Below are 14,263 nucleotides of genomic sequence, written 5' to 3'. Positions count from 1 at the left end.
TTCCTATGGAAAACTATAACTCCTTAATGTCTACGGTCAAGTTCGATCATCCATGCAGCCAAGTAAACATCACAAATTCTTGTACAATACCCAATCAGAGCTAATTACCAGAGAATAATACATTTACCAATGTGATATGAACTGTTTCTGGGTTAGACGATGCTCTGGAGTGACACAAAGGATTTAGTCTCTCAGTACACCAAGAATAATCCAGGCTGTTTTAACCTGGAGAAAACTCTACTGGGATTTGTCCTGGATGGTCAGAGCTGGTGCGGAAAGGAAGGCAGCAAAGGTAAGATCTTTCAAATGCACAGTTTGCAATATAAAAACATCCGCTTAAGTACAACGGTGACAAATCTGCAGATGACAAACAGTATCTTATTCTGCCTGTTGAAGCTGGCAAGACGTTCATTAAACACACAGACCGAATCTACATATTAAACCTTTGTCCATCCTGAGGTGTCTGTACTGTTTCATGTCAACAACTCATCGAAGCAAACTCCAACCAGCTCCATCGAAACACTAATTAACATTTGAATGTGCTTGTGTTTGTTGTTCTAGAAACATTCACAAAGTTGTGCCCAGAGTCCAATGGCTGTGAGAACAGCCCTTATCGCTCATTCTGGAGGAAAACCTCGGCTCAAGTAAGTGCCCAACAAGAAGTCCAAACATAATGTGTACATGTCTTTACCATCATGTCTTTATGTCTCTAGTTTGCAGCCCATGCCTGTGAGGAAGTCACTGCAATGTTAAATGGAGGCAGAAAAGAACCATTTGATCCCAACAGGTGAGCACTAAACTCCCGTTTCTCAACAGTTTTGTGGAACTTAATGAAAGACGTGAATTACCGCCTCGTGGTTGTCTGCCTCCTGCACTCAGACTAGTTTCAGATTACATCCCTGTTTATCCAGAATCACATAATTTAATTCATTACATTGTAGAAGCCAGAAACAGAAATCCTGAAGTCTGTGAGAGTCTAAGTCCCTGTTGAAAGGAATTTTTTCTTCTTCTTCTTCTTTTTGCTTGTAGTTGTTTTGCACTTGAGGTAGAGAATCTAAGAAGCTCTGTTGTGAGTCGCTTAAATGTAGTTCTGGTCGATGGAAAAGAGTAAGTTTAATGTTTTTTTCTTGTTGTTTCTCGTTGTTATTTATCATTATTATTAGTTTATTATTTTTTATTTTACTGGTCTGCTATTTCCCAATAATATCTTGAACCATTTTGAGACTGTTATTTCATTGACTTCAGTTGGTTGTGTTGAGTTTATTATCGACTTATATGAATTCCCATGAAAGAAATTGCTCCATTTAAACCGCTGTGAATATTCATTTATTTATTATTGGAAACTTTATCTAAATTTATGCTGAATTTGAAACACAGCTGTCCTCAGAATACATGTGTCATCATGGTAACATCTTAGCATTTAGAAATAACTGGAACTGATCTCACGCAGGAGATTATGTGGAAATAAATTGGGAGTTCAGTGACCCATTACTTATGAATCTTTCTAAGAACTGTCATTTTTCTGTGCATTTTAGTCAGATGTTTGTAAAGAGCAGGAAGACACAGCAAAACAAACTGGAAAAAATCTAAACTAAAACTTTTTCCCTTGTATTTCTCCAACTTAGGTCAATGTGTAACTCTGAGAATTTACAGGCCTTATGGGTAGAACTGAATAAGAAAGGAATTAACCATAACTGCAAGCCAGCATCTACGTAAGTACAGCCGGGAAAAACAGCAGTGGTCATTTATTCTAACTCTTACAGTGACTTGTTTATGACCTTGTCAATGACATGGATGTAAGGGTGGATGATTTGGGCAAAAGACCATGTGTTTTTGACACCATGCACCAAATTCCCATATATACAGATTACATGAACTATACATTTATGTGATGCCAGAGTGCGAATTATACAGTGATAATCAGGGGGGTCAACTTTTTTTCCAGTACAGCGCAGACGCATGCCTCAGTGATTGAAGTCTTACAATCCTTACAGTACCATGCTTGTTTAACTTAAAGTCTACAGTCTGGAGATGATGATGATGATGATGAATCAAATCCATAACACCAGCCCATGAAGCATGTACTTCTTCAAGTCAGGGCTCACCAACAAAGTATTCAAGAGTAAAACTGCCAGCACATCAGACCCACACACGCAAACACCAACAGCAGACCATCATTTCCACTCAAATACAGACCCACACGATGCTGTAGCAGAACCAGAAACACCATCAACCTAACAAAGAGGTCTATTGGCTCAAAAGCCTAAATTAGAGTGAATCCTATTTTTTCCATTAATTCAGAAGTGGGAAACATATGAATTCTATGAAAAAGGTCCTGTAGAGTATGAATTAATTTTTTTCAATTAGACTATTTTCAAGGTAAAAAAAAACAGTTGACAAAGTTAGATTTTTGTGTGTCTATGTCTTTAAGGAGTAGCTAGGTTAATGTTTCAGGCCTTAGCCAGTAGCATAATGCAAACTATATCAAATCAGTCTTACCTTAAAGAATTGACCACAGAGGTTTGGGTTGACCCTCCTGGGCTTTCCTCCCCGTCACCCATGATGTTGACAAACGATGTCCACCTTTCACCCAGGACGTCACAGACAGAGTAGGGTCAAAGATTTCCAAAGGTGGTCCATTGATGTCCACAAAAAAGAAGAGAGGACAGACTCTTTGCAGGGTCACCAGATAAATCTGAGGGGGCATCAGATGATTAATCAGAGAGGAAAGTTCTGGTTCATAAATCTGTTTTCAGTTTTAAGACTTGGTCTTTAATCTTTGATGAGATATGTGATAATTTCAACATTTATAGTAATGAGACCATGTGTAAAAGTTTAGAGGGGGGAAAAAAATCACTATTTGGTAACTGTTAACAACTCAGACATCTGAAATGTTACAGAGATTAAACGCTGCTTTTTGTAAGATGTAAGAAGCCAAAAAAGTTGAAATGCACTTAATTTCTCTCCACCATTGCTAATATAATTACTTAGCCTTCACCACACATGGATTTTAATATTGTTCAATTACCAAACCAGATAAAACTCCTGAATTCCTGAGTGAAAACAAAGAGGGTGTTTCTTAAAAACCTAATACCAAAAAGGTACAAGACTAACTAAGCCACCACAGCCACACAAAAGACTATTAATATAAATAATAAACTCATCTCAAAACTACAACACATAATCCCCACTGTCTCACTGCTCATGACTGAACACCAGTGTTAGCTAACATTACATATTGGTAATGAAATGACAAGCTAACATTGGAAATGAATGGGCGCTATCAGCTAGCTAACATTAGTTAGCTAAACTGTAACTTGCGGCAAAAGTTAGAAACAAGATAACGTCAGCGTTCATATGTAAATACTTCACACAGTCTCATTCAGAAACTGTGTGGGTAAGACAGTAAAGTGTATTAACCCACTGGATAGTTTGTTACTGAAACTTACATTTACCATCGCTGTCGCACGGGGGCAGAGACGCAGCGCGAGCCACTGACACGAGTAAGGAAAGTTAGGGAATGGTACGGCCCACTTTAGGGGTGGACACAAATCATATCACAAGATTATTCCAAGTAGGAATATTGTAATAGTTAAAATTACAGGGAAAAAAATACAAAGAAGTTGCAATCCCCCGGGACTGTTGTTTTTACCGCCTTGTTTTAAACCGGGGGGGGGGGAGCACCCCCCACGCACCCCAACCCCTCAACCCCTCAACCCCCTGTAATTCGTAGATTAACTTGTAATTTTGTCTGTCTTGTAGGGCTGACGTCAAGAAGTGCGAGTGGAACAAGACCAATCCTTGTGGAGTCTGTTTGTTTTAAGGGGCCTACAGTCCAGTTTAACCTGTAACATCTTAAATTTCTTTATACACAGATTCAGTTCCTACATTCACCACAATACTGCTTTTATAAAAATTAAAAAAAAAATTAAAAAGGCCTGTTGTTCTGATCCAGGGTTTTTTTTTTTTTTTTTTTTAATTTTTGGGGTTTTTGGGGTTTTTTTCTGGTAAAATATCACGTGCTGTTAAAATATCAGAGCAGATATCAAATTACAATTTTACTGATGATTTCTCTTCTTCCTGGCTTGGAAATTAAAAATATATATATATATATATATATATATATATATATATATATATATATTTTGAAATAAAATGTTGAAATATGTTGTGAACTTGTGTGAAGTCACTTGTTTGTTTTTTGGAGACAAAACCTAAAAGGTTTTCTTTAGTTTGACTTTGTATGAAGTAATTCCAGGAGTTTGGTGGGCACTTGTCTCACACCACACGACCACAAATGATGAGGAATTAAATGTTCTCAAATATTTATTACTACAGGTACACCTTCGCGAACATTTGCTTAGTTGATCATCTTAGTTGTATTTCTGCTAAACACACCATTTTTGCTTTCTTTTTTGCTCCATGTGAAACTCAAATGTTAGACTAAGGTGCGTGTAGATATGCAAAACCACTAAACCACTGACAGAATAGAAAGTGATCTTAAAAAAAATCAAACCTGCTCTTGGTTTTATATTTGTAGGTGTAGGCCGCAAAATGACTTATCTATGATGTGTGTGAACCAAAGTGACACAGACAGGAACAAAATAAAGATCAGTGTTGACTCGTGAACCTTGAGGAGTGAGATTGTTGTGGCAGGAAGAAGGAGGCTCATCGATCACAGTGAAAACCTCCCCTTTCCTTCCTAGTGACTTGCTGCTGTGTCACTCGTACCGTAAACAGGCTGTGTCGGTGCTGGGAAGAGACGTCCGGGGTTCTCAGTGCACAGGTGTTACATGAAGAAGGCCCCTTCTGTAAAACCACAACATGGGGTACGGTGAGAAACTCTGAACTGTCAGTAAACACAGTCACAGTTTGAGTCACTGACACTCATGCCGCGCTACAAGTGATAACCTTTATTTAGCGCTTTTAAGACAATAACAAGCGTTTCAAGATCAAAAGATGCAGATGAGTAAAACTAAAATGTATCTATCGTGGAAATCATTAAGTACATACGTCACACTTTACATGACATTTTTCTTTTGCCAAGTAGGAAGCAAGCTCAAGTAATTCACATGGCTTTGTCACCATCAGGACTGTTTTCAGCTGTTAGAATTTGTAGGTATAGTCCATCCAATTTTTTGAGCAAGTACACTAAAAAAAACAACTTGTTTGTGCTGATAAAATGTATTTCAAAATGTGTTTTCCTCAAGTGCAGCTGACACAGAAAGAGCCCTAAAGGTGGTTTTGTGTCATTACCTGGTCTTGACACCCTGACTCGAAGGGGATTCCTGTGTCTTCACCTAGTTTACCGTTTCAGTTTCTCACTTGCATTTCAGAATGAATCTGTTTCATCAAACCGCCACAGAGCAAACCTGGGACCAGGTGTAGCAGTGTAGGAAAAATCTGGGGTTTATCCAGAACACGGGTTTTACCACAAACTAACCATCCAGGCAGTTATTAGAGCCAGAAAATTTACATTTCACCAAGCCTGAGTAGATTTTGAGGTCGGATGAGCAAATGGAAACCACCACAACTGAGTGAGATACGCAAATAATGTGAATCAAGCAAATCAAGCTCTACGAGACCTGCAGATTTGTAAACTCCATCCCGTCCAGGTGCTGCTCCACTATCTGATCTGAGCTGGAACAAGTTCCTGCCCAGAGTAACCCTGCACCACATAAGAGGGTTAGAAAATGGAAGAGTTGGGGCAGCTTTAATTGAGGTTTCTGGTTCCTCCTGCTCATGTGTCCAAGTGTCCTTGAGCAAGACGCTGAACTGTGTGTGTAGTCTGTAATGTAATGTAACAGATGTACAGATGTCACCAACAAACACATCACAAGTTATATTTACTATGGAGACATATTCACTGTAAAACAACTAGAAACAGCCACAAAGAGATGTGAAACAGCTACAAAGAGACACAAAGCATCCACAAAGTGATGCAAATGAATCAAAAACAAACACATAAAAACTACAAACAGACACAAAATGACTTCAAGGAGTCATGTGATGAGCACAGAGTTACAGATCAACTAGAAAGAGATGCAAAACTACCAAAAAGAAATATGAAACAACTACAAAGAGACACACACTGGCCACAAATTACTGTCTTCCAGTGGGATCATAATCCGTCCACAACTGCAACTTTATTCCTCTAAAAATAATTACAGTGTTTTCTCAGTAACATCAACACATTGAGCTGTTTTGGTTGATTATCACACACACACACATATATATATATATATATATACACATATATATATATATAAAAGTACTTTCTGTTTTAATTTTGACTTTAAAAAAAAAAAGACTCTCGGGCGAAGTGGGATATCCCAGAATACCCTGCCGAAACCTTTCCCAGCACCTACTGAAATTTATGAAAGTGGAAGCTCCAACTTCAACAACAACAAAAAAAAAAATCCATACACACAACTGTAAATAAACTTAAAAAAAAAAAAAAAAAAAGGTGTGAAAGGTGTGAAAAGTGTCACCAGGAAAATGTCATGTATTCTACAATGTATATTTCTTTGGGCTTCAGAGGTCACGTGTCCTCAGTAGATGATCCTGCATTCATCTCTAAGTGGGGGGGGGGGGTCTTACAGTTACATGTATGTGTAAAAATGGAAAATAACATACAGTAATTTAGGTTTTCTATAAGAAAGAACAAATGAGTGGACATGGGTTGTGTCCCCTGCACAGTGTCGTTTACTGGAGGAGGATCGGCGGCGTATTTTCCCCTCTCCTCCTTCCCTGAAACAAGTCCGCTCTGAGTCAACACCTTTGAGAAGAGCAGATTGTGTAAGACGATAAGCCTGCGTGATGTGTGATTTTCCCTCAGCCCGCAGCCCAGAGGTTCTTTTTTCTTTTTTTTTTTGTTGGTTTTGCATATTTTTCTTGTTGGACAGTTTCATCTCGATATTGGTGACTTTTTTTTTTTTTTTTTTTTTTTAAACGTTTTCCGGATTTTAAGCGCGTGCGGTTTTACCCACCCAGGAAGTTAATAGACGCTCAGCACACAGATGAATTCTCACACGGCGTCAAACGGCACACTGTAAAAAAAAAAAAGAAGAGAAAGGAAAGAAAAAAAGAAGATAGTGTATCTCCAACTTATTCCTTTATTTTGAAAGAGCTCCAATGATAAAGATACAGCAGGATTATAAAGACCTATTTAATCATGTTTATTTCCTGACATAAAACTTGAATTTTTTTTCTATTGGTTCATGTATTTAATTTTAGTCATTTACCTTTATTTTTTTTTTTACAAGATTTTGTTTCTTAATTAATTTTTATTTTATGGTGATTTTGTATATATTATTTATTCATTCGTTATTATGAATATTTATCAAGCTGGGCGAGTTTCCCTTTAAGATAAAAAAAAAAAAAAGTAATAAAGAAGTAAACTGATCAACTGGATCAAATCTGATCCTGAATGATAAGGCTCGAGACTCATTTTTTACAGTGTAGATAGAGATTTTTCTCTTAGTCATCGATTCGTACCATAAACATTTTGTCTTTTACCGCTCGTGGTGTTGATCAACTGGTTGTACTTTCCTTTCCTTCGTTATGGTCTGTGACTGCAGCGGCGCCACCACGAAGAGGGAATCCCGACAGCTGATTGGACAGCGCTGGTTTTACCACGTCACACGGTATCTTCAGTATAACTATACATGCAGAGCGAGTCCTGCTTCACTGCCTCTCAGCTTTATAGAGGGATCTGTACACCTCAGAATCACACTATGGTGAGTTTTTATTATTATTATCATTATGATCATTATTATTATAATAATTATTATTAGATTTCTAGATCCCCAGGTTTGCGCTTCATTATTACGGGGTGTCACATGACTGTGTGGAGATGAGATAATTCACATCCTCTGTGGGTTTGAGTCAGCTGCCGCCCTGTGCCTCTGCAGCACATGCTGAGCTCCTCGCAATATTGATTCAGCATCTCCAAAAATGTAGCTTAAAGAAGATCAGACTGTGGTGGAAACAGAAGTGCAATATTTTTACTTCAGTAAACCCACCAATGCAAAACATGCATTCATAATTTTAGTACAAGTTGTGGAAATGCAAAAGTATTGAGTTTCAAAAGTAAACACATATAAAGAGTGAGCAAATACATTAATAAACACTCTTATCTGTTTACAGCTACATTATAGTGTGTTATAAACATTTCTTTAATGCTTATAAATGCTAAAAAGGGGGGACATAAAAACAAAGTGTTACATTTTAATGTATTAAATATTAAAACATAGTGAAAACTGTATCATTAAAGGTCCCAGATGCGATGATGAGACATTTAAAAATGCAACTGACTAATCGATTAGCTGACTTATGTTTCAGCATTAGTTAAAATAACTTTTAAGTTTGGTTATGTTTTAAAATGTATACATGTATATAATGTGATTCTGTTGTCTCAGAGGTTTACGTGTCTTCTTCTTCTCTGTGTTTTAAGTCCCTGCGTGACAACACAATGGACAGACCACAGGCCAGCGAACCTGTTGCCACTGACAACAAACCAACTCACAGATTGTATCCTTCACTGCCAAATATAGACAGGTGAGAAACGGCGCATCATCTCCGTCAGACATTTGATGATTTTGTTATTAATAAAACGCAAAATAATTGCAGATTTATTAAAGCTGCTGTAAGCGCTAATGCAAATGATGTGTTTCCAGGTATGATATTTGCCTGCTGGGAAACTCCACTGGTGAAAAGCCTCGCACGGCTGAGGAGTCTCATCCTGACCGAGTGCTGGGAGACACACAGGTAATGTTCACAGATGCAACCCTGGAAGATATGTCTGGGCGAGCGTTATGTATTCTCACCCCGTCACCGTTTGATTCCATGACCACATGGAAATGACATTCTTTGTGTTACTGGAAACAGTCAAAAGCAAAACTTCCAAAAATGTGTAAAAGGAAGTCCGTGGATATAGTCAGGTTGCATAATTGCCCATCTAATGCTTGCACTGTTTGCCAAATTTGAATACTTCCTCTTATTTCTCTCAGTCGGAAGTGTGTGCCGCCAACAGTGACGTCAGAATGAAAGCACAGATACTTATCTTGGAGGACCAGAGGCACGAAGTGAGTAGATTTCAGAACTGAGATTTATATTCATCCCAAAACACAACATGTACTTTTACCACTTATGTGATTCATGTTCTTTTCTGTCTTACTCAGCTTCTTTCTATTAATGAGAAATGGGCAAAAGAGTACCGAACCATGGTGCAGTACTACAAAGAGAAAGTAAGAAAGGGACAAATTCAAAGTCCTACTCACTGTTCATTCAGCTCTTATCAGTTTGTTTTATTATTTTACTTGTTGCTTCTTCTGGCTGTGTTGCATCACATGTCCTTTTCTTTACCTAAACACCCAGGTCCGGGATTTAAAAGCATTACTGCACTTTGAACAGGGGGCGTGTGAGGAAGAAGAAACGCACATCACATTGTATAAAAAACAAACATTCAGGACACTCAAAGGAGAGGACAGCAAATGGGTAAATGCACCAAACATGTTTTTTTTTTTTTAAAGGCATGTGTGATTAGATTAACTGTGTGAAATGGAGTTTTAATAATTTGATCCCTGTGGGAAAAATGTTCACAGAGTGGCGACGCTGATGTACGATCGGAGCTACTGAAAGTAGAAAAGGAAGCGCAAGAGCTGCGAGCGCAGAACAGCACCCTGACCCGCAAAGGGCAGCACCAGAACGAGGAGATCAAACGACTGAACAAGGTGAGATGAGCTGCTGCCAACTGAGCGTCGTGAGTGTTTGCACCCTTCGACAACAGTGGCGTTACAGTTGCTTTAATGTGTTTGTGCAGGCCCTGAAGGATGTTCTTCTGACCACGCAGCCTCTCGGGGTGAGCAGTGAAACACTACAGGATCTGTGGAAACATCAGGTTAGCTTTGCATAATATAAATATGTATCTTTACTGTATATGTGCTTTTTTTAGGCTGGACCGCAACAGCGGGGCCAGCCCTGTAATCTGGAATGTCCCTGACAGATTGACTGACTGACTGACTGACTGACTGACTGACTGAGTGATCATAGTTTCACCACTGGTCAGTGAATGCCTCGTCAGTTTCTGGTGCGAACAAACTCAGTTGGGGGAGGGGGGGTATTCACAGCCTGTGGTCTTGCCAACTTAGCGCATCGTCGCTAGATTTAGAGACTTTTTTTTAAAAACAGAAGCAGAGGAGCGCTTCCAATACACTGAGTCTCACCTCCATTACAGCAAATGACCTACTTTCACTACACGTATCATTATTACTAATTGAGGCAGAGGATTAACTAAACATAAGACACACCGAGCAGAGAGAGCAGGAGAGAGGGAGGGAGAGAGAGGAGTCATTGCTAACTGCTACAGAAACTAGCAGATCTGAAAAACATGTAAACAACAGAAACACCTGCAACCAGAAATGAGACAATACGCTTACTGCAGCACAGCAATAAAAGTCCTGTTAAGACATAAAGGGTTTCTGTCCACGGAAACGCTAGAGGGCTTTTAATTTGAAATGTTGAGTTTGTATGATCACGTAAGGTAGTAACTTTAACACGAATGACCGCTATGGCCGATTCTACAGATCAAACAGAGGGAGTTAGACATAAAGACCTGCCCCTGATTTAAGTCTGTAAATGAGGTAAATAAAGACTGAACCATGAGAGACAAAATAAGAAAGATATTCTGTCTCTTCTAACTTTTGCTCCGAGTGATCATTTTATAAGTAGATACAGCTGAAATCACAGCTCAGTCTTAGTCTTTAATAGATGTGTTTGGTGATTTTATCAGACGATGTCGCAGTTATAAAATCCGGGTTTGACCAAAGGCGATTCAGACATGTACTAGGTTTTGACCTCGTCATGTTATTTAAATGAATAGTTCAACATTTTGGGAAATGTTTGCCCAGAGTTAGATGAGAAGATCGATACCGCTTTCATATCAGTATATAAAATATGAAACTGTAAGCTGAGTGGTATCGATCTTCTCATCTGACTGAAGGGTATTTCCCAAAACGTCCAACCACCGTATTCATTTCGTGCACTTTCCCAAAATGCCGATCTGTATCCTTACATCATGTTTCTTTGTTGTCAAATTTAAAGGCTGAGATCTACAAGGAAGACTTTTTGACGGAGCGGAAGGACAGGGAGAAGCTTAAAGACAAGTATTTGGAGCTAGAGAATCGGTTCAGGAAAGCTCGCAGCGAGCTGCATGTCCTTAAATCACAGGTATGTCACACTATTTGGAATTCATGTTCTTCTATTCTGGCATGTTTGCTAGTATAAATGACGATTTATAGACATTACTATATTTTCTCTGTTTTTACAGGTGACTCGGACTCAGCCTCCACAACCCGCGCTCGAATGTGTCTGCACGGCTCATCCACACTGGGAGGTCCACCCAGTTAAACAGCACCGCATGCAGACACAGAGGCGATACACTCTTGATAACAAACTGTGAAATGTGTGTGTGTGTTATAATATTTCGCTGCACTTTATGGAAGTCTCTCTTCGAGTACGACGGCCGGATGAGAGCTCATCGTTCGCAGGGTGAGACTACAAAAGAACATCTGCGACTGTCTGCTGCACGCTCGTCTTCAGGTAGTTTTCATCATGACCGGAACGAGCCAGTCTGGGCCCGTTTGGTGACCTGCAGCGGGGACAGAAAGAAACCTCGTGAATCTCTGCATGCACATTTCCCAAGAGGACAAAAAGCAGCAAAGACTGACATAAAATACTCTACCTAGTGTTTACCAAGTTTGTTCTGTGCACCATGCACCAGTGTACTCACTTCCTGCTCCTGTGACACAGGTCCTGAGCGAGATATCAGTTATTGCACAACCCAGATAAAATTGACGTGGATCATATTTATCAAAGGTGCAAAAAAGTGTTTTGTTGCAGGTATTCCTTCAGTTTTAGCTCATCTGCACCTGAGGCATGTCAGAGGGGAAGTCAGGGGGAAAGTATACAGGAACTTTTATTTTGACAGTATATTTATGAATGTGTATTTTTCCTGTTTTCTTGTTTATTTATCATGAATATAAACACTTGAATGGCACATGTGTTGAGTCTTTTGTACGGTTGAGTGAGTACAGAGTAAAACAGAAAAATGGCTGAGCTGTCACTCACACAGGAGGGAAAAAAACATGTTCGTTACTGCTAATGGAAGCTCAAAGCTAATCACAAGTAGATAACAGCATGTGAACTAATAAGCACAATTAACTTATATTATTATTATTATTATTATTATTAGGTTTTCAGTTGGATTCTCTGCTGTGAATTGTACTCTACTAAAAGAGGGAAACCGGGAATAAAATCAGCAATAGAAACAGAAACAAGCTGTAAAAAACAAAAACATAAAAGAAGCTGATTCTGATTATCACTATCAGTACATGTTGAGCTGTAGCCAGTGGGTTGCTGGTGTGCAGGGCTTCCACTCCTCTCATGGCGACTGGACAAAGGACCTACAAAGAAACATGTGCACAAGTCTTTATTCAATATCCTGGTTTAAACAGCTTCATCAGATCAGTATTTACAATCTACATTCTTTTCCCCTTCGTACTCACCATCATACTGACACTGATGTGCTGATTGTGAGTTTGGATCTCCATTAAAGGGACTGACTGGAGACGGATATGATCTGATCCGGGAGGCCTCAGCTGCCAGGTGCATGTTCATCTCCAGTGCTTATTAAAAACAGGAAGGGATGGTAGAAATGTAAGACCTCTAGTGACCTCTACTGGTGACCACGAGGAAGTGCAATAACTGACAGTTCTTAGGTTTGTGCTCCATAACTAACATTAAATAAAAAGGTCTATAGACGAAAGGAGAGAACACATTACACACATTATACATTTTATTCACTTATTTCATGTTGTAGATTGTATTTTATCTTTTCTATTATTATCAGTGTTTGTTTTTGTTTGCTACAACGTTTTTACATTTATTTGATTGTATCTTGCTGTTGATCTTTCTCACTTGATTGGTCTTTTTCTTGTGAACTTTGACCTGCAGTAACCTGTGTGAATAAATAAATAAAGTTTGATTGATTGATCGACAGCTCCACATCAGAACTTTCAACCGGCTCGTCTCTATATGATATATAAATAAAGTTCTGTTACTATAATTAAGAAAACCTGCTCAGTGTATTCAGGGGTTAATCCGAACGTGTTTGCTTATCCAGGGACGGATTATTCTTCCTGTTTTTCATTGATCAGTTACGGTTACAATCGTCACACGGTGCAGCTGATCAATACCACCATAGTTTTCCACTGACAGCTATTTAGCTGGATCACTGTGTGTGTGTGTCCTGATGTCTCCAGCAGGTATAACGTTTATACCATGTGCACCGCCTTCAGTTTAGCGTGTCCAGCTGAGGCTCGGGGGGGAATGTTATTAGTCAGAGCCAAAGAGAAACTGATGTTTATAATAAATTAAACAACTGAAAAAAAAAAAAATTCCAGGCTTGGAACGCAGCCTCTCTCAACAGTACGTATTATTGATAACCTACTTCTGAATATTTTTTAATCATCCCCCAAACAATTTGCCAAACTGACTCACAGGCACAACAACACCAGAGATGCAAAAACTGCAGCTTTAAGAAAAGTGTTTTTGCATCAAACGTGATACAACATCAATCCTTTTGACTCCAGCACTGATACTCATAACAGGACTTTGTATTGGTGATGTTGTAACTAAGCATCCTTTGCCAAACCAACGGCTGGAACAACTTCAGTCCATTTTTAAATGGGTATCCAACGCTGCAGCTGATTCTCACCAAAAGGAAAAAAGACCCGTCTCCGACTAGCGCCAGTGTATACTCACATTTTAGGCATTTTTGCAGCAAACCGCAGAAGGCCCCTGTGGTGGCTGAGCAAACGAGATGCCTAAATACTCTTCCACCTGCCGCTCTGCACCCTTCCACCCCTGTCCTCACACAATGCCAGTTTTTAGAGTCACTACAGGTCAACTACTCTCTGAGACGAAGAGGCGCAGAGTGTTTTCAGCACCACTTTCAAAATCCTAAACGTATCTATTAGCAGATCTGTGTGGAGATATTCTAGTTTGAGTCATGTACCTGCCTGCTTGAGCACAGAAACACTACAGGAGAAGGTTTCCCACAGCAGCTGCTTCAGAGTCACATTCACCAGTATCTGTATTGTTATACAGAAACAGGAAGTACAACTGCAGCAGTGCTGACTCAGAAACAATCTTCAACCTCTTTCCCAAACATCTGCACGTTTCACCGCCAAAGAACAAACTA

The 14,263-nt window shown here is 39.2% G+C and overlaps 2 protein-coding genes and 1 long non-coding RNA gene across 3 annotated transcripts; 2 read left to right on the top strand and 1 right to left on the bottom strand.

Annotated features, from left to right (window-relative positions):
* Window positions 1-159: 159 nt before the first annotated feature.
* Window positions 160-4,026, top strand: LOC130161678 (ADP-ribosyl cyclase/cyclic ADP-ribose hydrolase 1-like). Its single transcript, XM_056365093.1, has 6 exons — window positions 160-292; window positions 562-644; window positions 714-787; window positions 1,030-1,107; window positions 1,626-1,712; window positions 3,763-4,026. Exons 1-6 carry the CDS (start codon window positions 160-162, stop codon window positions 3,821-3,823), a joined length of 516 nt encoding a protein of 171 aa, XP_056221068.1. The 3' UTR covers window positions 3,824-4,026.
* A 3,536-nt stretch (window positions 4,027-7,562) lies between these two features.
* On the top strand, window positions 7,563-12,058 carry LOC130160963 (TNFAIP3-interacting protein 3-like). Its single transcript, XM_056363805.1, has 10 exons — window positions 7,563-7,739; window positions 8,456-8,559; window positions 8,679-8,769; window positions 9,012-9,086; window positions 9,183-9,248; window positions 9,379-9,498; window positions 9,606-9,734; window positions 9,824-9,901; window positions 11,104-11,229; window positions 11,330-12,058. The coding sequence occupies exons 1-10, from the start codon at window positions 7,668-7,670 to the stop codon at window positions 11,459-11,461; spliced, it is 993 nt and encodes a 330-aa protein (XP_056219780.1). The 5' UTR covers window positions 7,563-7,667; the 3' UTR covers window positions 11,462-12,058.
* Window positions 12,059-12,190: 132 nt separating this feature from the next.
* Window positions 12,191-14,242, bottom strand: LOC130160965 (uncharacterized). Its single transcript, XR_008826076.1, has 3 exons — window positions 13,825-14,242; window positions 12,567-12,686; window positions 12,191-12,464 (listed from the first exon to the last, which is right to left on the bottom strand). It is a non-coding gene; the product is annotated as an uncharacterized LOC130160965 (long non-coding RNA).
* Window positions 14,243-14,263: the final 21 nt, after the last annotated feature.

This window comes from Seriola aureovittata, chromosome 20 (assembly GCF_021018895.1).
Source record: "Seriola aureovittata isolate HTS-2021-v1 ecotype China chromosome 20, ASM2101889v1, whole genome shotgun sequence".
NCBI lineage: Eukaryota > Metazoa > Chordata > Actinopteri > Carangiformes > Carangidae > Seriola > Seriola aureovittata.
Note: the sequence above shows the minus strand (reverse complement) of the source record. Positions and strands in the feature narration are given on the sequence as shown.

What these genes read in the sequence shown, in the direction of transcription:
- LOC130161678 (XM_056365093.1), top strand. Translation starts at nt 160, where the DNA reads ATGCTCTGGAGTGACACAAAGGATTTAGTCTCTCAGTACACCAAGAAT. An exon ending in CGGAAAGGAAGGCAGCAAAG is followed by an intron (nt 293 to 561) that starts GTAAGATCTTTC and finishes TTGTTGTTCTAG; the next exon opens with AAACATTCACAAAGTTGTGC. An exon ending in AACTGCAAGCCAGCATCTAC is followed by an intron (nt 1,713 to 3,762) that starts GTAAGTACAGCC and finishes TCTGTCTTGTAG; the next exon opens with GGCTGACGTCAAGAAGTGCG.
- LOC130160963 (XM_056363805.1), top strand. Translation starts at nt 7,668, where the DNA reads ATGCAGAGCGAGTCCTGCTTCACTGCCTCTCAGCTTTATAGAGGGATC. An exon ending in CACCTCAGAATCACACTATG is followed by an intron (nt 7,740 to 8,455) that starts GTGAGTTTTTAT and finishes CTGTGTTTTAAG; the next exon opens with TCCCTGCGTGACAACACAAT. An exon ending in TGCATGTCCTTAAATCACAG is followed by an intron (nt 11,230 to 11,329) that starts GTATGTCACACT and finishes CTGTTTTTACAG; the next exon opens with GTGACTCGGACTCAGCCTCC.